We start from the raw sequence: 24,727 nt of genomic DNA, 5'->3' as shown, positions 1-24,727 counted from the left end.
CTAGTTTCTGTTTCAGACCTTCTTGTATGCCTCAAATAATATTTCATATCTTAATTATAACTTCTGTGTTCCCTATGTCTTGTAATTAACTTTAAAACATAGCTACATTTTAACACTTTTAAAAATTGTTAAAGCATGTTTTCTCTCTCCACCTGCACAGCTTTGAGTTTTGGTCTTTTCTTGTTTTCATTTTTGGTGGAACTGAACTCTGTTGTTGCTGTATTAGAAAGGCATGTATGACCACATATTACAATATACATCATCCAAAAAGCAGTTCATTTTTGGCACAAATAGACCACTTCACATCTTAAATTCTTTTTGCACCTTCAGCTGTGGCAGTCCAAGTCTGATTCTTTCTCTAAATGAAAAACTTGGTTTGTTTGGATTTCTGAGTTCCTTGATTCACACCTGGTCAGACCTGAAGTCAGTGAAGACTTTTTAGCTGATCAACAAGTCTACATTTTGTCCCAGGACTCCGTGTTCCTGGTGACATCTGAAAGCATCCTGTAGCACGTACTTTATCCAAAATGCATGGGAACAAGTTCTGATTTGCAGTCACAGAGTTAATACTTTCTTTGAGAAGTGTTTTTTCGGTGCACAGAATTTTTTTGGACACTCATTGTATAGCTTTCCTTTGTTGTCAAATTTCCTCCCTTAAGTTTGTCACAGACTGGCTGAACTAGCCAGAAAGGACTGCTCCAAACAAAGAAATACTCTGTATGGGAATTTTGGCAGGAATACTTCTCTGAAGAGTCTCCTGAGATATATGAGAAAAATGTTTCCCATTTAATGTGATACAGTGTTTTCTTTCAACAGTTCTGAGAGTCCTAGTGTTCACTTCTAAAGTGTTAACAGAGATACTTGCAGACTTGGAAAAGACTTGGCAATGTCTTTTGTAGTTATCTCCCTAGTTCATCTTGGTTTACATGGCCTAAATACAGTCATGTAAAGTAAATACATGCTTAGCAAGTTCCTTAACCATAATCAGTGCAACTTACTGTTACGAAGTTTTTAAAGCTTGTCCTACAGAGGTGGGTTTGGGTTTGGGTTTTTTTTTTAAATCTTGAGACTGTGTGTTTTTCTCCCTAATTCATATTCCAAAATTACTGAAATGAATACGAAGAACGACTTGACTTTATGTGACTGTTCCTCTAGGTGCATATTTTTTTCTACATAAAATCCTACTGTTGTTTTGGACAGGTCTTGTTCAGAGTTGATAATTATTTATTTCATTTGCTGTCTTAGTGAGAAAGTCAAGCTATTGGAGTTGACATGAGTTAACTGGTAGAGTATAGTTTGTTCTCAGTAGTAATTTTTAGGTGACACTGGGATAAGTGTGCTGTGTTACCAGTTCTGTATTCATCCTGTTCAGGTTCTTGAGAATAGGGAATAGATGGATGTAAATCTGTCTAACAGATTGATTTGCTGTCATCTTTGTAGCTCTTGGATGCAAATCAGAATATAGATGTCTTTTTTTTTTTTTTTTAACACCGCATAACTCTTTAAGTGTTTTGATGGAGCACAGCCCTCTGAGTTTTTGAGAGAAATGTACCTTCATCCCTTTCATTACAGTTTGTGTCAATTAAGAAGATTTGGGCTTTTTTGGATAGGGAATTCTAATGGTCAGTCATCCTGTTTTTCTAGCCTATTTCTACAAGATAATCTCTCTTCCAAAGCTTTAGAATTTCATTAGCTACTGACAAAGCCTGCATTTCTCAGAACCACCCATATGTATTTCCCAACTAAGAATTATTTTAACATATTGTGACTGTTGTTGACCTTTTAGCCACATGCAGCTGTGGAGCTTGATAGCAAATGATAGTGTGGATGGACCAGTTGTGCTTTATATCATAATTGAAAATTTTTTAAAATAAACTTTTAGTCAAAGTATAATGTATTCTCACTATAAATAAAACAGATTTAAAGAAAGAAACCTGATGAAAGCTAATTTCATTATATTTGTCTGGGAGAATTTACCTCCCATATGGAAAATTAACAAGAGTCTGACCTGCTCAGTTTTTGGGACTCCTCTTCGGTTTGAATTGCAGTATTAAACCATCTGAGGCAGGCAGCTGTCTAGCAATAGTATGATTTGTTGGAGCCTGTTTTGAGTGTGATCATGGTACATGGTTGATAGGGACACAGACAGTGCCTAAGGTAGTGATTATAGAATTTCATTTGGATGATGGTAGCACCAGAATTCTTGTTTCTGTTCATGTATGGAAGAGAAAATGTTGATTAGTTGGGCAGTTTTTACAGATGTAATAATAAGGATATTAATTTGGTGACAGGTTTACTCCAAGGAGTATGATGAAGATTGTGTGTATTAAAGGTCTAGATGCTGTTTACACCTTTGGATGATGTTATCTGTTTATATCTTCAAATTGATTGTGGTTTCTTAAGAAAAAGCTAGTACTGCTGACAAAATTTTTTAAGACTTCACTGTATGTAGGAGCTGCAGTATAAAACCTGGAGTGTAATTCCTTGTGTATTTATGACATTTTAGGTGCCTGTGGTTCATGCTTGAAGTTTTAATGACAAAGAATGAAAACAATAGCCATGCCTTCATGAAAAAGATGTCAGAAAACATCAAGCTTACCCGAGATGCTCAGTCTCCTGATGAGCCAAAGGCCAATGAAGTAAGAAATGCAATTCACGTTAGTGCTGGGTGATGAGCTGAGGGTTTCACAAGCAGTTGATGAGCAGGATTTGCAGGAAATCTGAGAGCACTAGCTCAGACATTTTTATGGTGTTTTAGAGAGACTGTTAATTGCAAGCGTTGTCTGTATGTTTTCAATCTCATTCTTTCAGGACCTTGCTGACCTTATCCAGTACATAACATGTAATAAAGTTAATAAACAATTTAAAAAAAAATATTTCTGTTACTACCTGCCTTATTTTAACTCCTACTGTCTAGGTGTCTACATATCTTCTGCTGTTGGGGGAGGAAATACTGTATTATACAGCTGCTGTTAAACCGGTTAGTTTCTAGAAGAGATGAGAAACCACTTATGGTGATTCAATTGAGCAGGAGCTTCAATTGTAGAGCATAGGCATGTAAAGTATTACTAGTTTTTATAAACAGTGTCATAAGAAAAATGAGGACTTCTCTATGTGTTTTAGGAGCCAGTTGTGTGGTTAATGATGTGATTACAAAATACGTCATTAGTGGTGGTTATTTAAACACATGGTTTAAACTTTTTAAAGAACTGTATTCTCTGTACACTGTAAAAATAGTAATTCCTAAAGCATGCTTTTCTTTTTTTTTTCCCCTTCAGAAACTTTACACAGTATGTGATGTAGCACTATGTGTAATCAACAGCAAAAGTGCTTTGTGCAATGCAGATTCACCGAAGGACCCTGTATTGCCAACCAAATTTTTTACACAACCTGAAAAGGTAAATTCGTTAGTTTAATTTCTGAAGTAATAAGGGGAAATACACTGATTTTTATAATTGAGAGCTGGTTATCTCCATAACATACTGAGTGAGAAAATACATCTTTTATCATCAAACATTTAATTTTTTAACATCAGCTGCATGTTATGCTATCTGTTTATTAAGAACGTGAGGCAGAAATGTTTTTAACCAGGTGAGAACTGATTGAAATAAATACTGATATGTTAGCACATATTGCTGAATCATTTAATTAATGTGTTTTACAAGTGCATCTGAATATGTGAGCATATATGTATATTCTGAATGTATATCTGAATTGGAATGCAAATCAGACAAAAAAGGGAACTTTTTTTAATGTTATCTGTGGTGTGTTTCTATCTGTCGGTAGCTTGTCAGTTTGGCTCTTTTGCTTGCTGTATAAGTCAGTCCTGTTATTGCCTAGTAATAGTCTTGGCAAGTGCAACTCTGCTGTCAGCAGTGGCACTACTGCTCTCCAAGAGGCACACTTCTGAAAAGTAGAAGTGGAACCCAAGTAATTCTCTGGATCAGACCTGATGTTTTCATTGTCCAGGAGACTATACTTGCTGACATTTTTCAGTGCCTTAGATTTTTTAACAGCCTTTCTGTTTAAAAGTCTGTTTAAGGTGAATCTGGTTGCCTGTTTAATTATGAAATGGCAGGTGCCATGTAACAGTGAGCTGGTGTCTCTGCTAGCCGCCTTCATTAAGATTCAGGGGTTTGGTCTGTGTAAACTGTACTCAGGGTGACAAAGGTAAAAACTTTCAACTTGTTTAGAGAAAACGGAACCTTTTTTCGGACTTCCCGTTAAAAACATGCAAGTGAACAGATAGGACAGTTTTGCATCATGTCAGACGATTCATGTTCACTTAAGAAGGAAAAATTTTAGTCCTAACTTCAGGTATGACATACTGTCATTCAGTAATGCTCACTACAAATCTCCTCCAAAGTACTAGTTTGACCTGTCTTTAGTAGATGGATTCATTTGTCAGCAGGTTGCATGGTGTGAAATATCTTTAACACTTGACAGTAACTTGTAATTTGATAAGTCAGTTGGGTGTATATAGAAAAACAACAGCAAAATTGAGACATCAAATACAAACTGATTTTTCCTTTTATACAGGATTTCTGCAATGACAGGAATTACATTTCAGAAGAGACAAGGGTTCTTCTTTTGACAGGAAAGGTACTGTATTTTGTCAAGTTACAAGACATTGAATATTACTTGTGATTTCTAAAATGTTCTAGACTGCTGGATGTCACACCATTCACCACCACTCTCTGGGCCTGGTCATCCAGCCAGTAAAGAGTGCACCTGTCCAGGCCATAGCTGCCAGGTTCTCCAGGAGAATGCTTTGGGAGACAATATCCAAGGCTTTACTGTAGTCCAGGCAGACAACATCCCCAGCCTTTTCCTCATCCACTAGGCAGGTCACTTGATCGTAAAAGGAAATCAGGTTGGTCAAGCAGGACCTGCCTTTCCTAAACCCACACTGGCTGGGCCTGATACCCTGGTTGTCCTGTAAATACCATGTGATCATGCTCAGGATAATCCATCCCATAACCTTCCTGGCCACCAAGGTCAGGCTGACAGGCCTGCAGTTCTCCCAGATCCTCCTTCCAACCCTTCTTGTAGATGGGTGTCACACTGGCTAACCTCTAGTCATCTGGGACCTCCCCTGTTAACAGGACTGATGATAGATGATGGAGAGTGGCTTGGCAAGCAATTCTGTCAGCTCCCTCAGTACCCTCAGGTGAATCCCATCCAGCCCCATAGACGTGAGCATCTAAGTGGCACACCAGGTTACTAACTGGTTCCTCCTGGGTTGCAGGGGATCTATTCTGCTCCTTGTCCCTGCCTACTAGCTCAGGGGCTGGGTAGCCTGACTATATCTGATTTTTCTGTTAAAGACAGAGACAAAGAAGATATTAAGTACCTCAGCCTTTTCCTCATCCTTGGTGATGGTGTTCCCTTCCATGTCTAATAAAGCATGGAGGTTTTCCTTGGCCCTCCTTTTGTTGTTAATGTATTAGTAAAAACACTTTTTATTATCTTTCATGGCAGTGGCCAGATTGAGTTCTAACCTAACTATTATATTTACATATTTGTGATATATTTAAATATTGTATTTATATAGTTATATGCAGAAAGCTGCTGTAGAAGTAAACACTATCTATTTGGGGTTCTCTGATACAGTGGTGGTGGTTTAGATCTTGCTACGGCTGGTGAATTGACTGATGTGATGAGGCTGAGTAGGCAGCAGTAAGTTTTTTATTTTGTCTCTGGAGAGGAGTTAAGGAAGTTTTCATAACTGGCACGTCACATTCTTCATGTAATTTTACATTTCCTTAGAGACACAAGTTAATAAATTAAGACATTTGCACAGGAAAAAGTCATTCCCATGTGTGGAAGTTATGATGGAGCAGGCAGGAGAAAGAGATTACAGACGCTGGAAAACATTTGGCCAACAAAAAAAAGCAACAATCTCTGTAGAAGTGACCTGTTACTGGGTGCAGGTTCAGTAGCTGCACCATTCTAGTGCTAATTCTGCGCAGCATTTAATTAAACATATTACTCCTATAATGCAATAATTTATTTGCTCAGTTTACTGAGTAGCTCAGTTTACTGCATGTCCAAAGAAGGACAACAAAAGAAGTGAAGGGTCTAGAGCAAGGAGCAGCTGAGGAGAGCACAAGTCTTACAAGGAGCAGCTGAGGAAACCGGGGTTGTTTATCGTTCCCCTCTTTTAACACAGGGCTCTGGGGGGCCCAGAGCCCATCATCAGTGTTGAAGACAGAGGCAAGGATGGTGTTAAATGTTTCTGCTTCGTCACCCTCTGCTTGTGAGGTGACCAGCCCCATTCAGTAATGGCCCAGTGTTCTCTCTGATCCTCCTTTTGCTGTTAACATATTCGAAAAAGCCCCTTTTGTGTCCTTCACAGCGCTGGCCAACTTGAACTCTAATCAAGCTTTAGCCAAGCTTTAGCTGTGTGAATTTTCTCCCTATGGTGGTGAACAGCACCATAGTGTACAGCATCTCTGTAGCACTCCCATGTTGTCTGTCCTTGCTTCCAAAGGCTGTACACTTTCCTTTTCTGACTAAGTTCCAGAAGAAGATCCCTGCTCAGCCAGGCTGGCCTTCTGCCTCACTTGCCTTGACTTTTTAGACTTTGGAATTGCCTGCTTCTGCACTTTTAAGAGATGGTTCTTAATAAGTGGCCAGCATTCATGGATCCCAGTACCTTCCAAGGCAGATTCCCAGAAGACCTTACAGAAGCCCAAAGTCTGCTGTCCCCATATACAGGGCCAGAGTTGGCCATAAGACCGAGGGCAGTTGATCCAGAAAGATCCTATAATTCCTTGTAGAATTACTCATTGGTGGTGGTGTCCTGGTTGGGTGGTTGATAGTAGACTCCCACAATATCCTCTTTGTTTGCTTTTCCCTTTATCCTTACCCAGAGGCTCTCAACTCTATTACTTAACATTTTGGCTGTTGTTGAAAATTCTCCAGCTGCTATCTCTTCAAAGCATGAGAGAGAGCAAGGCAATCAGTAAAGTGCTGTTAAATTATGAGAAATAAAAGTAGGATAGACAGTGGGTTTTAAGTAAAGATGAGGTCTGTAGCTTTAAACTGATGGCATTGTGATCAAGACTTTTAATCCAGAAAAAGTATTTTAAAATACTCAAAGTATTTTAAAAATGGAATATTGTCATTTTTAAAGATCTAAACATTTTTTTCCAGCCAAAACCAACTGGTGTATTAGGTACAGTAAACAAACCATTATCTGCAACTGGAAGAAGACCATATATTAGAACTACAGGATCAGAGACTGGAAGCAGTGTAAACTCTGAGCTGAGTGCTTCTGCAGGAAACAGGTCAAGGTAACGGAGTTTGAAGTTTCTTTCATCAGCTATTTACTTCCTTTACTTGCAAGTTTTAGGACAGAAGATGATTTGGTTTTAAAAAATATGTTAGTTCTCAATAGGTAAAGTCTCCATATTGGTTCAGTTTATGGGGTTGGGGTCTTTTTGTTTTGGGTGGTTTTTCTAGAAGACAAAAATTCAGTGCAGTGTTTAGCTGTGTCTTGCCTGTAATTGCATATAATACCACAGAGGAGACACTGTACTGACTGAAATTTTGGTGGTTAATAATCATTTTTACATCAGAAAAATGTTTTAATTGAAGAGAGCAGCCATAATTAGTACTAAAAAGATTTTGCAGCTTGCATATTTTTTATGTATAAATTCTGATTAATCCTGATTGGTTACAAGCAGCTTTTTTGATGAAAACTTTGTAGATTAAATATTCTGATCTATTAAGGATTAAGAATGATTAAAAAGACCTTGGCAAAGCAGACCAGGATCTCAGTGGAAAGATGCAACATATGGTTGCAATATTCAGTGTCTCTTTTAGTAAGCATTATTTTTATGTGAATCCAGAGTTTCAATATTTATTGTAAATCTGGAGAAACAATTTACAGTTTCAAATTTTAAAATTGTTTCATTTGTTTTGCAATTGGCTACCTGGCTTAGATAAAGGGTTAAAGAAAGCAGGGAAAGTCAGCTCTAGTTGCTGCAATTCATAAGGTCAAAGGGAAGTGTAACTCCATTCAGAATTTGTTTCATAAGTGTGCATGATATATATTTGTAATAGTCTTGTTTATTTTTTTAACTATTTTGGTTTTAAAGCTATTATATGTTTGTGTAAATTAACTTGAAGTTTTAGCACTGTTGGTGTTTATTCTTCACTACCTTTTCTAGTATCAGCTTTTTCTGTCTGGAAAAAGAAACACAGCCTCTTTTAGAGCTCTGGTCTTAAGTTTGCAAAAAGCAAGGTGGTGTGTCTGATGAGGGATTTGGCTCAATGACTAGCCAATTCCTTTCAAACCTTTCCCATTTCTGGGAAAGAAAATCTAAATGTGGTCTCTGGCAAATTCAATTCTTTTAAAATTAATTTAGCTTGTTTGTATTGATTTCCCCCCTTTTTTTAAAGTAATTCCAAACATTTTTCTTCTTTTCTGTGTATTTTGGTTTTATTTTGTATTCAATTATGCTTCCAGGGAACAAAGTTCAGATATATCAGAAACCGGGGTCAGTGAAAATGATGAAAATCCTGTGAGGATTATTTCAGTCACACCAGCAAAGACAGAACCTGTGAAAAACAAGGTATGTCTGGGGATTTTATGGACTGTATGTCTGTAGTAAGCTTGGCATTGGGAGTTCATTCAGTACACACCACTGCAGGTGGTCTCTGAGGAACTGGTCATATCCAGTTTCATTTCATGTAGTTCTGTCGGTTTCCTAGCCTGAGAGAAGACCCCTTAGTTTTAAAACTGTTTATTTTATCTGGAGTAATTCCTAGAGCTCATGTAAATGGACTTTGTTCTATTCTAAAATTCCAAAATATTCCCACCTTTATTCTGTGTTTTCCAGCATAAGTAATAGTAAGGCTGGTATTCAGAGTGAAGGTTCAAGTGTGTAGTAGCTTTAACTGAAGATGCTGCCAGGAAAATATCAAGTGGTCCTATGGCATGAAATAAACATCTGACTTTTGGATCTAACTGAAATGTTACTTAAACTTTTTAAAATATTTTTATGCTTCTCCCCCCTTCCATTAGAGAGTGAACAACATGTGTAAATCATCATTTTTTAACCTCTAAACCATACAGTAGAATGAAGTTTAACACAGTTGAGTCCTGCACCTGGGATAGATTAAGCTCAAGCAGCTGTACAGCACGCTGGATCTGCCTGGCTCGAGAGTAGGTTGGCCAGGAAGGACCTGGGGGACCATTTCCCATGGACAACCAACACAGTGTGGGTCAGCAGAGTGCCTTGGCAGCAGTGAGGGCAAGCTGGGTCTGGGCTGTGTCAGCAGGAGCATAGCCAGCAGAGTGAGGGATGCCTTAGTCCACCCTATTTGGCATTCAGTAGGCCATACCTGCAATGTTGTGTCTGGAATACTGTATCCTCTCCAGTTTGAGATATTGAAAAACTGGAGAGCTTTGCAGGGGGCCACCAAGGTGATAAAGGCTTGGAGGTGTTGTCGTATTGAAAGGTTGAAAGTGTTGGGTTTGTTCTGCGTAGAGAAGAGAAGCCTTGGAGAGGATCAATCAACCTTTCAGTATCTAAAAGGTATGGAAAAGATGGAAGCATTCTTCTCGAGGCTGCATGCTCACAGAACAAATGGCTACAGCCAGAAGTTGATTCAGGGGAAATTCTATCTGGATGCAAGTGAAAAAAAAATATTTAAAAAATCTACATTGTGATAGTGGTATAGGCTGCCCGGAAAAGTGGTGAAATGTCACTGTTCACAGCTTGGCTTGTCAAGGGCCCTGGATAACCCCTGAGGCCCTGCCTGCATCAGAAAATTTGACAAGATGGTTTCCAAAGATCACTTTCAACCTGGATGATTCAGTGATTTAAAATAGACTTTTGTAATAATGTAGGGATACTTAGATGGATTATGCTGTACACATTTTAAGAAGTTAAATATCTGCTCAGTCTCTTTTGATTAGAAGAAATCAGAGTGATAAGCAGGTGGTTTGGATTTATACCATCACATAGAAAAGTTAGGGAAAGTGTATATAAAGTAAATTTTCAAAAATGATTTCCAGGTTCTTGAAGTTGAAATTTCAAAGAGTGGTTATCTGTAAAGTTCTTATGAATAGCAATTGTAAATGTCTGCTATGAAGTGCTAAAACAGTAATAAAGATTACAGAGACTGCCTGACTCGTTTGAACACTTAAGAAATAATGATAGAATGTTAAAAAAAAAAGTCCTTGGTTCAGACACAGTGCTTAGGATAGTGAGTGACGTTAATTGGTTTGTTTGAAATTGCTAAGTCATCCCAGCCATACTTCTTTAGTACCCTTTTCTCTACCCCTTCTCCTAACTGTTTTGGAAGTCAATGTTCAAATGAAGGCTTAGCATCCAGTTCCTTCCTCTTTGTTTCCATGTGAATACTGCTCTGTGTAGAGATGTACAGTGCCACCACCCTTTCTGTTTCACATGTACAGATGTGGCTTCATGGTATTTAATCATGTCCATTGCCTTATTCACTGTATGGAGAAAAACGTGCATGTAGGCCATACCTATTCAGGCATGACTGAATTAACAAAGACTGCAAGTTTCATTTATGGTTTGGTCTTACTTCCTTTATCCCCTGTAAGCCTTGAGGTTTTTTTACTGGCACTTAGGACTTTGGTAATCTGCACCGTTACTGAATGTTGGTCTCAAAATTTGCACATATTGAAGTAAATATAATTTGCTGTATTGGAATCATTATTTTTGTTCCTCAGTTCTCTCCTGTCATTTGACAAAGAGGCAGTAAAAGGAGCTTGTCCAGAAGAACTGTCATGGGAGGAGCTGAAATTATTAGTCTTACAGTAATCTCTCTCTCAAGCAACTGAAAGGTTCATTGGGTGCAGATATTACAGATGATTCAGAAAATCTTTTTGCAAGAAGAATGTCCAAAATCCCATCTAGTAAAAAACTTCTTACTAGATCTAAGACCGTGTGATGTGTTTTATAAGAACACTTAAAAAAGTTTAAAAAACCTCTTATTTCTGTTGGAGAGAGGTCACAATTTGAGTTTGCCTTTGGGAATCTTTTTTCCTTTACATTCATGACTTTTATTTTCTAGGAGATTAATTCTGATCAGGCTACACAAGGAAACAGCACTGAACGTGGGAAAAAAAGAACAGCAACAGCATCTGGAACTGAGAATATTCATCAAAAAACAGAAGAAAAAAGTGTAGATGAAACAGGCCCATCGCTAGCAGCAAAAACCAGAAGAGGGCGACCAACCAAACCGGAACCTCAGGGTACCACTGCAAAAAACGAGGAAACAAACAAACCACCTGTCAGGGGAAGGAAGAGAGCAGCAGCCAATCAAGAAAGTCCAGGGAGTTTAGAGGCAGGTAATGCCAAAGCACCAAAACAGCAAGACACAGCGAAAAAGCCAGCGGCAGCACAGAGACAAATTGATCTACAGAGGTAAAAATAAATAAATAATGAAATGCATCGGTGGGGTGGTCCTTTCCTGTCTCAAGACCCTGCATTTGCAATTATAACAAATCTAGAATAGCTGAGGGCACAACTAAACCACAGTGGACACCATGATCCACCATGTGTCATGTTGAGTTCTAACTTTCAAAGTAAGTAGGGGAAGGCAGCTGGAATTGGAGAAATGAATTTGTTTAATCAGAACAAGATAAACTTACCTGTTTTCACCAGTTTGGGGTTTTTGTCTGTTGCATCCTGGTTCCCCTTACTAGCATTGCTGTGTAAAAGAACAAAGAGCTAAAGATTTTTCAGTGCATTCATTAATGCCAGGTACACAGGCATTCAGGTACACTGCTCTGCTTCACTGATAGCAAAGACTTGATAAATTACTATCTTTAATGAACAGAAAAATATTGTAATTCTAACTGTAACTATTTTCTGGTCTTTTGGGTCTGTGCTTGTTTAATATTAACAGGATTTTAGTATCTATTTTAAGTAAATCAAAATTTGAAACTGCATAAACTACAAAACAGCTCTTGGATGATAATTTATTTTTCTATATTCTGGTATTTAAATGTAAGCAAATTATAAATGTGCATAAACACCGAGAAGTTTGTTTTGCTGGATCTGATACATTAATAACTTCAATGCAAAAGTGGTAGAGCAGTAAGGTCAGCAAACCAGTGTGCTGTAAAAAAATCACAAATTAATCTAAAGGAAGAAAGTATAATTGGAATACTTTCTTTCTGAAGATTTTGTTAAGTTCAAGATCTTGCAGAGAACCTTGATCAAAAATAATTACCTTTTCTTCTCAAAGCAAGGTTTATACAGTAGTAAAATGTTCAATCTGTGAAGAGTGTCATGTTTGTGTACTGCTTTGCAATGCTTGTTTTATACAACAAATTAAGTCTTCAGAACAAATTCCACTATCCATAGCCTTTAATAAGCCACTTGTATCAGATAGCATCTTTAAAATATGTAATGTCTCAGTGTTTCTTGGACAAAATACCAAAACATTGTTAACGTTTTTCAGAAGCCAGGTGCTTGGAAGTGATGGAGATTCACTGTTGGAGATAGACTCAAGTCCAGAATACTCCCAAAATGCAATGGATCTTTTTAAGGCCTGTGGGAGCAGCCAGGAAGATACTGAGGATACAGAGATAGCAGAGGGAGGCTTCCTTAAGGTGTAGCAGGCATCTTATATAGGACAATTCTCTGAGTTTTTTATTGTAGCTTATACAGTAACAAATCAAAGAAATTTGTCATCTAGAAAAAAATGTGTGTAAAAACAGCTGTGTCTGATAGGTTTCTTTGCTTTTAAGTAGAAATATACAAGTTACTGTAAATACTTGGAAAACATTTGAAGTAGTGCTTGTTCTGAAATAAGATAGGCTATTTTTATAAGCCTGGGTAATTATAGTTAATTAGAAGAAGTTACTGTTCTTATTCTCAATTCCAGTGAAAGCATTAGATAACTATTTTTGTTTATGCTGAAAAAACATTACTCAGTTGTGGAATTATGAAATGCACAATTCGACTTGTGTATTTCAGAGTTTATCAGGAAGTTGTGCTGTACAGTATCGAAATTCAGCTGTATTCAATTAATTATGTAATTGTGGAGAAGAGATAAGATAGAGTTGGAAGAATCACAGTATAAAGACTGTAAAAGCCAAAATGTAAACAATATTTGGTAGGATTTGATTCTGAATCAATTGTAATTTCAGTGTCCTTACAGTTAACTTGTATTTTCCTTTCTGCCCCCATATAGGTAAAAAGAAAACTTGCTCGAAAAGGGAGGAAATGAAGGCCAAATAAAGGCATGCTCCAAGCTTCTGCAAAACTAGGATTCAGAAATTTCCTGTACAGGAACTGAAATTACTTCAAAACACACAGCTTTCAGCTCTGAAACCAGAAGGAAAACTATGCTTCCCTTTCACATGAAATTAATCCTTCTCAATGGAAATGTAAAGCAGAAACTCTTGAGAAAGAGGCTAAAAGCATCTGTACTTATTTCCCCAGAGACTTTTTTTATGAAAAGTCAATAATTAAGCAAATTGCTTAACACTTGGTTCCAGTTCCTGCATTCTGGAGTTTAAAAGTGTATTTACACCATTAATTTTCATGCTGCATTTTTTTTTAAAGAAAGTCAGAGAAAGTCCTTACACTGACATTGAAAATTCATGATCCTAGAGCCAGGTATTCCCATGTTTCACAGAAAAGGTAGAAGTCTACTGAATGGATTTTAAACAAGACTAGAGTCAGAAAAAAATCACAAAAAAATTTTTTTTGCTTTACCTTTGGAGACTGTTTTATGTATAATTCTTTCTGCCTGCCTACTTTTCTGCAAAAATAAGATGTACAGATTTCAGTTCCCTGCTATGAAAAGTCATGTGGTGGCAATTTTATAAATGTTGCTTTCTGATTTTTATCAGAGTGGGAAAGTAATCACTTAAAATTATTATTAATTCGCAAGTAGACATTTCATTTTTTAATTTCCCCCTCCATTTTAGTTTAATATAATTTGCAATAATTGTACATATTGATGTTTGTTTTATAAAAACATATATCACTTTTAAGTGTTTTTACTCCTGCGGTTCTGTTGGAATATTCTAAATTTTAAAGGAGTAAAGACAGTCCAGCATTTGATTTTATAATGTTTGTCACCAGATTTTTATTATTGATGTAAAGAAAAAAAAAATCAATTTTTAAAAATAGTTGGACTTTGGCAGCTTTGTAAGGAAAGTTGGAAATGTTTAGGATTGCTCTCAATTTTAAGCATTGTGCTGATTGGACGTAAGTCTGTTTTGCATTTTGTCTTCCTGTCCAGGCTCATTTTTTAATGTTTATTTTAGAAGATTGTTGCATCAATATTATGTTTCCTGGCATTGTTCAGCATAGATACAGTGTACACTTTTATGTACACATGATCATATTTAAGTTTGTTGCATAAAATAAACGCTTCTAGGTGTCACATGGCGGTCTTTTTTTAACTTTTTTTTTTTTCTTTCACAGAAAACAAATTGCTATATCTGTGCATAGACTTGGACATTCATAGAAATACTGTATGGAGCAAAGAAGTTGTAATGCAGACAGTTAAGTAGCTTAAGAGACAAGTTTTTTAGGTAAAGTTACAGTGCTTTATCTTGTGAAGGGGGTTGGTCTGCAGAGTGACAGTGAAGAGTTTGCTTTGTTTCCCAGTGCCTCAGTTCCCCATTTCTCTTCTGCTAATTGTTTTGAAATCCCTGGATTCATTATAGAAGAGCTGGTGACATTAGTTAAGGATTACTTGTCCTCCTACAATGGGTTGTGTGCTCTTGAACAATGACTAAGTCTTTCTTACCGAGTGTAACAATGTGTGTTATTTTTCCTGTCTAACAGAAAATGAGACTGTGCATAAAGTGGTGTGTGCAGCTCTCCTTCTAAAGCAATCTGTGATGCTTTGACTTGAGGGATTTGAAATGCTTTTTACAGAGGGAGACCAGGAGATTTTAAAAGCATTTAATTACGCATCCATCAGGAGTTTGATTTCTAAAACTGAAATCTTTCACAAGATGGATTTACTGATCATAATGCAGTTTCTTTTTAGGCTCTGGTCAAATACTTCTCTCTCATGAAAGTTACAACACTTTGATTTAAACTAATTTTAAAATGTTTTAGTTCGAAGTTTTTGGGAAACCTGAAAAAGAAACTTGCTTTTAGAAATGAGTTCTGGTACCTAGTGGTGTGCCTCTAACAGTGATTTGAAATCTGGACTTGACAAATCTTGCAAATATTCAGATTTGTTTCCAAAAGCTTTGATTTTTGTGAAGTGGATAATTTTTTGATTTTTTCCTTTTTTTTTCGTTTTTGTTCAGTTATATAATCAGTTCAAATGTCAAGTTACTCAAGGAATCATGATAGAATAATTTAGGTTACAAGGGGTTTCAGAAGGTTCAGTGCCATGCTCAGAGCAGGGTTTGCAGTTGTCTTTCTGCAAATGGAGTCTCTTTCTCCCGTGTTTTTTTAAGTGGACATCTGAGTTACTTCTACATGTTGATTATCAATGGAGTCATTTGGTACATTCATGAAGTAAATTATGCTGGGCAAAATGCAGCTTTAAGCCAAAATGCAGCTTACAAAAACTATAGGAAATGTCTAGTGGTGATCCACTGGTTTCTTTTCAGAACTTACCCCAGACAAGGTTATGTACAGCATTTCTCTGCCTGCCCCCACTTTTCCCTTGCCAAAGTCCTGAGAGCAGCCGTGGTGCTGTTCAGGGTTGCCTCAGTGGTGGACACCTTTCTGTCAGAGCAGTGTCCCCGAAGGCCAGGGGACACTGAGCAGTCACAGCACATTCATAGAATCACAGAATGGGCTAAGTTGGAAGGGACCCAAAAGGATCATCCAGTCCAACTCTTAGCCCTGCACAGGACCATCCCAAGAGTCACACCATGTGCCTGAGAGTATTGTCCAAACACTTCTTGACCTCTGTCAGGCTTGAGGCTGTGACCACTTCCCTGGGGAGTCTGTTCCAGTGCCCAAACCCCCCTCTGGGGGAAGAACCTTTTTCTAATCTCCAATCTAAACCTTCCCTGACACAATCTCAGGCCATTCCCTCAGGTCCTGTCACTGGTCACCACAGAGAAGAGATCAGTGCCTGCCCCTCCTCTTCCCCTCACAAGGAAGTTGTGACTGCAATGAGGTCTCCCCTCAGTCTCCTCTTCTCCAGGCTGAACAGAACAAGTGCCCTCAGCTGCTCCTCATACAGCTTCTCCTCGAGGCCCTTCACCATCTTCATTGCCCTCCTTTGGACGCTCTCTAAGAGTTTCATATCTTTCTTATATTGTGGTGCCCAAAACTGCACACAATATTCAAGGTGAGGCCTCCCTAGTGCAGTGCAGAGCAGGACAATGCCCTCCCTTGACCAGCTCAGCCTGGATATAGAAAGCACAGACATCATTCTTATACATACATAATTTATGCATTGCTAGTACTTATGAGGCTTTAAAAATAAACTCTGTTGAAGAGCAATCAGAATAAAACTGGAGAATGGGAGGCAAATTATTCAAAAAAAGGTGTGTGGGGTTGTACATGGCCATACATGGGGTTTTCAAATGTTTTACATCAGAGTGAGGATTTTCTCATTGTAATAAGGAAACTGATGCTCAGAGTTCTTCCCTTGTTAATGTGCGATAAAGAGAAAGCCCGATAAAACCCAGTCTTTATGGCTTTTACCCAGTGTAGGATTTAGAGGTGCTGAGTTTCACATTCAGTTACGTAGTTAGAGCCAAGTTCTTATCATCTTTAAGTTCTCATCTTCATAAATGTGTGGCTGTGTTTCTTAGCAGACAAACAGTTCTTTCTGTTTCTTTGTGTTCTCTGATGCCTGGAGTGCATGGCTTTCATCACAGTAAGACAGGAAGGCTCTTCTGAGAACATACTTTGTAACATACTAAATTAAACCTCTACCACTCAACAAAACTGAATCTGAATAGTTGTTTTGGATAAAATAATAATGTTGTCTAGAGCAATCTTAAACAGGAAAAACAATATGCATACAAACCTTTTCTGCACATGCTGACAAGCCCTGTAAGTTTTAGAACTGATAAATAACAAAACCTTATCTAAAATGCACTTCCAGCTTTTAGATACTTGGCTCACATTGTTGGACCAAGTTCAGCATTAAACTGGCTCTTGAGTGTCAAATTAACTAGTGGGACTGTCACAGCTGAACTGTTTCCTCTAAAGATACAGAAAGATATGGTATCACCAAACATTTGCAATATGTAGGAAACTTGCTTCTTAAAGAAATCATCCATGTGGAACCTAGTTCTCTTGCATGTGTGCTCCACTACTGTATTTATCAGCAGTCATAGTTCTGTTTGTGCTGGGAAATCAAGTCCCAAATTGGTGGTCAGGGAAATAGCCCAGACTAAAACTGGACTATGAAGTCGACTTTCCAGCCAGGCTGCAGGTGTGCATAGCTGATAACCAAGCATTAGTCAGAGTAACTAGTCTCAGCCCAGGGAACAGGTTTGCACAGGGAATAGCAAGGTGTTAAAAGGCAGTAGCAAAGTTCTTCTGTACAGCAGGACTTGGTGGGTCCCTTGAAGCCCCTGAAGCTTAAATTACTGACGAGGAGGGAATCATCCTGCTGATGAGTACCCCAGGTAGTCAGATAGCCAGAAGAAAGCTTAAACAGTAAGATAAAATACTCTTAAACTTCAAAAACCAGCAGCAGCTTCTGTTCTTTAAGTTTTTAATCCAGACATTCCCTGGATCGATTTGCCTCCATTCCTGGAAGGCAGCAAACAAGACCAGGCTTCTCAGGTGATTGCTGACAGCCTCTCCCTTCCCTGCTGTACAGCATGAGTCAGGGGAGTGGGTCCAAATTTCCTATTCCTGTAGTTTACTACATGAGAGACCAAAGGGTGCGAGTGACCCAGTTTCTCCCTTCAATCTCACACTCTGTGATCTGCTTCTAACTGCAGGTGGCCAGTTCCACAGCTCCCATCAGAGATTCCTTAGCACCGAGTCAGTGTGGTGACCTGCAGGATGACTACTTTCACAAATCTGACTCCCCAGTATACTTCAAATTCAGAGTAGGAACATCCCTCACTCCAGGGAAGTTCGCAGCCTTATTTTTTTGCAGTCTAAAAGGAGATGAGCAAGTTTTTGGCATGTGCACCTGCTTGTAAAGAAATGAGTGGGACCACAGGCAAAAGCTTGTTGCAGTTCAGACAACCTCCTGCTTGCCTGGGCTGCAAGAGCCGAAGGCACAGCCATGTGTCCTCCAGTAGTTGGTGGGAGCAGCATCACACCTGAACTCAGACAGCATCACATGCCAGAAGGTGCTGTGAGCGTGTTCTTTGCCGCCTTGGTATCATACCAGGCAGTGTGCAGTCATCATACCACTGCCCTGGAAAAAGTCTTGTTAACGTGATGGAAACACCTTTCTGACCCACAACAGGGCACCTTCTCCCTGCCTAGTGAAAGTCATGACAAACTTATCAGGGGAATGTCAGACAGCAGTGGCAGGTGTTACAAGCCAACAGGAGGAAGTCAGGCTCACGGTGACCCCTTCAGCTTTGGCAAAAAAAGATTCTAAGAAGCCGTTCAACTCTGAACCTGGAAGATTCCTCAACTGCGCAGCTACATCCATGGTCAGCAGAGCAGAAACATCCACGGTAACACAAATGGACAGCCAACAGGAGAGACGTGTCTGTTTTTCAGTGGGAGCACAGAGGTTATCCAAGCTAATTTTTAACTTGCTGAAGTTGTGCTGGCAGCAGTGCAGTCTCAGCAGTGTGCCAGCTCAGGCAAGAAGCGTGACCAAATTGCTTTGGTACATTGAGCGTCCTCCTGCCACCCTGCCAGCCACGAGAGCTCAGGTGTGTGTGCATAACGCTGCAAGACAGGTGTGTTCCAGAACAAGAAATACATGTTTTGCTCCTTAAGTTCAGGCATTTAATTCTTCTTTCATTGCCCTGGAAACAGAAATTGATGTGTTGGCTATGATGCACCAAAGCTTCTGAAGAAAGAGATGGTGGGTGATCATGGCTGAGTTTCTCTTGGCTGTAAAGCAGGTGGGGAGTCACTGCGTGCTTTAGAAACTTCATAGGCAATCATCTGATTTCTTACCTTGGCATGGCACAGTTGCAATAGCCAGCATCTGGCTGGGCAGCGGGCACGTAGTCCTGCTCCCTACCCCAGGGAAAGCTGGGACACGCAGAATATTTTGCTCTGTGGTATGAGTGAAAACTGAGACTACCATTTACTTTGGCATATATTCAGGTGCCTCTGTATCATTCATCTCAGTACTGCCCCCAAACCAGAAACAAGCCAGGTTTGTGCTGGTGGCCGAGGTCTGAGCCATCAGTTATGTGCTGTCTCCAGAGTGCATGCAGGGTGCCCTGTGCTCCCTGCTGCCCACAGATAAGGTCTTCTCCACTTCCTGTGAAATTAGCAGAGGCTGTCACTACTCAAGTAGTTCAGGACATCACCTCCTTCAATCCCTGAGTGTTCCCAGGAAAGGAGAGAGCAATTTGTAGTCTGGATAAATTATTCTGGATGGTGGTAGCAGCAACCATTGTTTATTTTTCCATATACTGTTACACCAGGACAGGATTCAGGCTGGGACATGGACAAGGAAGCTGCTATGCACAGTCTTGGTGTGGGTGTGACCACAATAGCTCTGTACCTTTCCTCAGTGCCCTTTCTGATCCCCTTTTCTGAGTCTTCCAACTGCAGTACATTGCTTCCCAGCTGTTCTTCCAGACTCCCTTTGCTTAATCCAGCCGTGCCTGCACGTTGATCTTCTGCATTACCTTCTCATTTCCATCTACATGAGCTTAGCTTTGAGCATAAAAGGATTTGGGGAGAAAGCAGACTCCATGCCATGATTCATTTCTGATACTTGTGGGGGGCCTGCACTTCACAGTTTATCAGGCTCTGCTTTAGTAACAGGCTTTTCAACTCTGCTTTTCCCACAAAGACCCGACGTTCAGAGCAGGTATCCTCCCTAGGTCAGCACTGGTTGCTGCTGTTACACCCTTTGTCAGGTGGGTGTTTCTCACAGTGCACCTGCCATGCAGGTTCTCTAACTTGTGTGTTACTGTGCTGTCACCCAGCCTGGGAGCCACACTGTCACCTCAGGAACTGCCTCAGAGTCTGTCAACATGCACTGAATAGCCAAATCTCCAGATGCTTGAGGAAAGTTTTTCTGGTCGTCTGGACTATAACAAGCTATCACAGGAGATCCAGCATCCCCCCACCCAGAAGGAGGGTGTATTTTCAATTCTTTCTGGTTTACACAGTGTGTGAATCACCAAACCCTCATACACTGTACATAGAAGCTCACAGTGGCATTTACAGTCCTGTTGTGTTGACCATGAGGTACACACCGTCATCTCTGTGGCTTTCCAAGTTTCAAAGCCGTTTTCCTGGTGAGATTTTAGAGTATCGGAGTATTTCCAGGCCAAACTTACTCCCAACCACTTAATACCAACCTGAGATCATGTCCCTTGTACATGACCTGGTCACAGCTAAAATGCCAGTTGCTGCATCCACCCCCTTAACTCATCCTCCCCCCAGGCTGTCTGTAAACTCCCTGAGGCTTTTTTTTGTGCCTGTGGAAAGGGGGATGGGCACCACCAGTGCTGTGGCACCACTGCATCTCCTACACAGTTTCTCCAAGCATGTTGTGTCTGACCAGCACAGTGCTTTCCCACATAACCATCAGGTATTAGATACTGTTTGGCTATTTGTGAGGGCACTTCCACCCCCAGAGCTACAAGAACAGGTATAGGGGCCTTCCTACTAAATTTAGTAAGACCGACTTGCCGTCTTCTTCAGATCTCAGGAGCTCAAATCTATTTTTCATTTGGTCACTCTTCATTGCCTTGAAATGGTAATGGGTTCCTCCTCCAAAAGACCACTTACCCAAGTGCCCAAGCCCCTTCCCCCTGCCACATAGGAACCGCACCACATGCCAAGGATACTCTTAGTCTTTGCCGGGGAGCAGGGCAGGGTTCCTGCTCTAAGCATTTCCTTACGTGAACTGTTTCTTGAGGATGGTTTTGGATGCTGCCCAAAGCAGTTGGCCAAGATGATACCAGAATGTAATTTGATTCTGCATCAATGAGCTGCTTTCTTTCCAAAACATCGTAACTTTAAGCCAAAATGTGGGTTGGTTTTTTGTTGGCATTTGGGTTTTTGTTGGTGAGGGGTTTTTTTAACCTTTTTGCTATTGAGAGGGCTTTGTCATTTCAGGTCTACAGGATGTGGCCCTTTTGTGTCTATTTGCTTCTTTTGCAGCGACATTGAACAGACACAGACCCCTTAGTCCACAGTCGCTTGTGTGGACAGCCAGCTGCCTCCAGCCCAGCCCATCAGAGCAGGACCTGGCACTCCCACTCCATGTGCCTCCTTCAGCCTGCTGGTGACACTTGGCTTAATGCAGCCCAGGACAGTTTGCTGCCTTTTTCAAAAGTAGAGGTTAGTGGCTCATGTTCAACTTGGTCCAGACCCTGAATCCCCAGGTTCGTCTCTGCAGAGTTGCTTTCCAGTTGCCCCAGCCTGTACTGGTGCCTGAGATCGTTCCTCCCCAGGTGCAGGACTCTGCTCTTCCCCTTGATGACTCTCACAGATGAGAACCATGAGAAAAGAATGGCACTTGATCAACACAAAGAACAACTCTTTCCCTCTGTTTTTAAGAACCTTTTGGGGTTGGTTTGTGCTTTTGTTTTTTCCCCCTCCACCTCAGTATAGTAACTTTTGGTAACTACTTTGTTCATACGTCTGCTGCTGAACAGTTCTCTTTCCTGACAAGTATGGCCTGGAGACAGTTTACCCTTGTATTTTTGATGTGGTTCAGACCACTGGAGGACTTCAATGTGGAATAAGTTATAGAGGGCAACATGTATGCCAAGCAAAAGAGGGAGAACATCTGTCCCTCTTGCCCCCATCCCAGCAGGTCATTCACCTGTAGGAAGTTCATATACAGGATTAATTTCTTGTTTCCTCTTTAACAGTAAAAGCCATAAATATCAGGTGTTTTCATTCTATTTGAACTGACAGCGTTTTAAACCACTTTCTACACAGATAAATCACTTCACACACCACGGTTTTTCACAGCAAGGTGAAAATGTGATCGCCAGCACATCCAGTAACACCTGGGACCTGCTTTGTGTCTGGTGTTGGCTCTTCAGCCTTATGCTGAGGGAAACATAAAGCTGTGGCCATTACATGATTTCCAGTGCTCGCTCTTTGTTATGGCTGACTGCAGCGTGAAATGGGACCAGCCAGTTCCAGGCCTTTTTTTGAACCAAAATCCATACTGGAGCATAACTGGCTTTTATCTTTTTGGGCTGTAACCAGTAAAATGTTCCTGCTTTAAGAAAGCCACCCTCCTACCCACCTCTGCACCCAGGCAGCAGGTAGGTGTTTAAAAATGGGGACAGCCAGTTTTGCCCTGAAACAGTAACATGGCTGAGCTGCAGGGAACTTCCCAAACCTCTTAGGATCAGCAGGAACTTTGACTACTCGCTGTCTATCACACTCTTAAACTGCCAGCTGTGAGAAGAGGATTTGGGAAAGATGGAGGAAGGGAAGAGACCAGGGCAGGGAAAGCAAAGCACTGTCCCTTTTCCCACCCGCTGTAGGTGCCCTGCACCACACTTGCAAGCGAAGGCAGCTGTACATGGAGGACTTGGGTTGCTAAAGGGTCTGGTGGCTCAGGTAACATCAGCATAGAACAGCTTCTCTCCCACCTTTCCCCCCCAGCACGACCACACTCGTATTTGCCTCACCATCCCTGCTGATTACCCTTTATTTTATATGAGGTTGTCACAAACCCACCTAAAGACTTCATGTATTTCAACACAAAGCAGCCACTAAGTGAAGCAATGTAATTTATTTGACATTATACCAGACACGGGTGCTCCAGATCCAGACTTGACCTTAAAAACAATTTAAAATCCTGGATTTGCTGTATTGGAGGTATCAGTTACCCGCCTGAGAGCCAAATGTGTCAGTATTACAGCCACTGAAACAGAAAAGTAAGTACAGGACGAGTCAAGCTAGCAAGCACCATCAGTCCATTTCAGCTGTGAACTCGCTTCCAGTTTTGGGGGGCTGGAAGAAATGACAAGGCTGTTGGACAACTTCACAAGTATTTCAGTATAAAGCAGCTCTCAGTTACTCATGTCAGTGTCTAACTACAGGAATTAGGAAATATAGATTTCATTTTTTTTTTGTTTCTCTGAATTGATGTCAGGCTAAGAGAAGCCCTCACCCACAGGAGAGGGGGGCTGGGGAGTGCTCCCTCTCCCTCACCCCTCTTAAAAAATGAGGTACCACAATACGACACAGCTCCCGATGACAGTAAAATAAACAAAAAATCCAAACATCATCTTACACCATAAAACTGTGCAGCACTATCCCAGCTGTTAGAGCCTGCCCAGAAACCTGCAAAACCTGCCCAAGGACAAACACACACCTGAAGATGGGACACAGATCTGAAATTACAACCAGCTCCACAACAAACTCGCTGCTCGTTGCTTCAGCTGCACAGCCACTGTCTTCAAACTGCTTTACTCCATTTAACAAATGTTGACAAATGCCAAAATGAATAGTTTGTGCTGGTAGCAAATCCACAGCTGTGATCTCTACTAGATTCTTCCACAGCTGAACACCAGGGCACTGTTATTACCCAACAGGCTGTCACCTCCCAGTGCAAGAACCAACTGCAGTTTATATGAGGTACATAGTTTAAAATGCACACAGATGACATGAACATGAGTGGTGCTGGAAAATCCAAAGAGTTGTTTTTCCTCTGTGAGTTACTGGCTTTGTTCCTTCAGATGCAGCCTTTGAAGGGATACACAAGGTGTTGCAGCTGTACCTGTATTTCCCAGACCATCACAAGAGGCAGTCCTCACTGAAATAACACACCCTTCCATTACACAACTTATATTTACACAATTTTCTTCTTAAAAACTATTAAGATGCACCATGAAAATGATCATCTCTTTCTCTCTTGTTACTGACATGGAGGCAGTAGACCCTGTTATCTCAGAACAATCTAAATTGCCAGAAATAAAATGAAAACTGTTTTCAGGGAAACATGCATTTATTGTTAAGCATTCCCAGTGAAAATCAACATCTTTTAAAATGTGTGTTTATTTTAAAAATTATTTGTGTACAAAAGTGTTTGTGTAGTTTTTATTTTCAAGACAAAAAACACTGATGCTGCATTCCAGCCCCCCGCCCCCCCTCCTCTTCTACAGGAAGTCTGACGCTTAGGAAGCAACCTCCTGCAGTATTTATTGGTAAATATATATTTACTAGAAAAGTCAGAATTTAGGATGGAAAAGGTAAGAAAAGCAGGGTTCTTCAGCAGTTGACATCAGCATTCCTATGATAGCAGCCTCCTTCTGACACTGCACAGAGCACCAGCAGTTGCCGCAAATTGCAAACCAGACAAGTACAGCATTTTCACAGTACATTTCCTCGTCTGTCAAGTCATGGACCTGAACTTACATTATCGATGAAGGGCTCAGCACCATGAGCGATCCTGTAGTTATTTTAATGCCTACAAAGCAGGTAACAGCAGAGAAGGAACATCACAGCACAGTACAGGGCAAATGATTCGCAAGAGTTTGTCCAGTGAGAAAAAATCTGAAGTCAAGTTGCTGCCAACAGAGCACTGCAGCTGGAATAACCAAGCCAGAAGCCAAATGCGTTGATGGCAGTTGGTCTTGTGAGTCTGATGATGAGTCAGCTGATGACACTAACACCACAAGTGGGAAGAGCAAGCTACATCATTC

General features: G+C 40.3%; 1 protein-coding gene across 6 annotated transcripts in view; it reads left to right on the top strand.

The window, feature by feature from the left end:
* The window catches only part of PDS5A (PDS5 cohesin associated factor A), an 86,654-nt gene extending 63,697 nt beyond the window's left edge, over positions 1-22,957 (top strand). For 2 of the 6 annotated variants that reach the window (XM_051789913.1, XM_051789914.1), the window contains exons 27-34: positions 2,507-2,639; positions 3,279-3,398; positions 4,540-4,602; positions 7,159-7,298; positions 8,477-8,582; positions 11,059-11,411; positions 12,454-12,604; positions 13,189-14,391. In XM_051789913.1, the coding sequence (XP_051645873.1) occupies positions 2,507-2,639; positions 3,279-3,398; positions 4,540-4,602; positions 7,159-7,298; positions 8,477-8,582; positions 11,059-11,411; positions 12,454-12,604; positions 13,189-13,224 (1,102 nt within the window). In that variant the 3' untranslated portion in view covers positions 13,225-14,391. Of the gene's footprint in view, positions 1-2,506; positions 2,640-3,278; positions 3,399-4,539; positions 4,603-7,158; positions 7,299-8,476; positions 8,583-11,058; positions 11,412-12,453; positions 12,605-13,188; positions 14,392-14,432; positions 14,543-17,890; positions 17,998-18,369 lie in introns of those variants that run through there. The other 4 variants (XR_007904894.1, XR_007904893.1, XR_007904892.1 and 1 more) reach the window with 4 other exon arrangements.
* Positions 22,958-24,727: the final 1,770 nt, after the last annotated feature.

This window comes from Manacus candei, unplaced genomic scaffold, assembly GCF_025592945.1.
Source record: "Manacus candei isolate 608988 ecotype Guabito, Panama unplaced genomic scaffold, ASM2559294v1 h1tg000028l, whole genome shotgun sequence".
In the NCBI taxonomy this organism is placed as follows: domain Eukaryota; kingdom Metazoa; phylum Chordata; class Aves; order Passeriformes; family Pipridae; genus Manacus; species Manacus candei.
The sequence above is the reverse complement of the archived record's forward strand: the minus strand, read 5'-3'. Positions and strand labels throughout refer to the sequence as shown.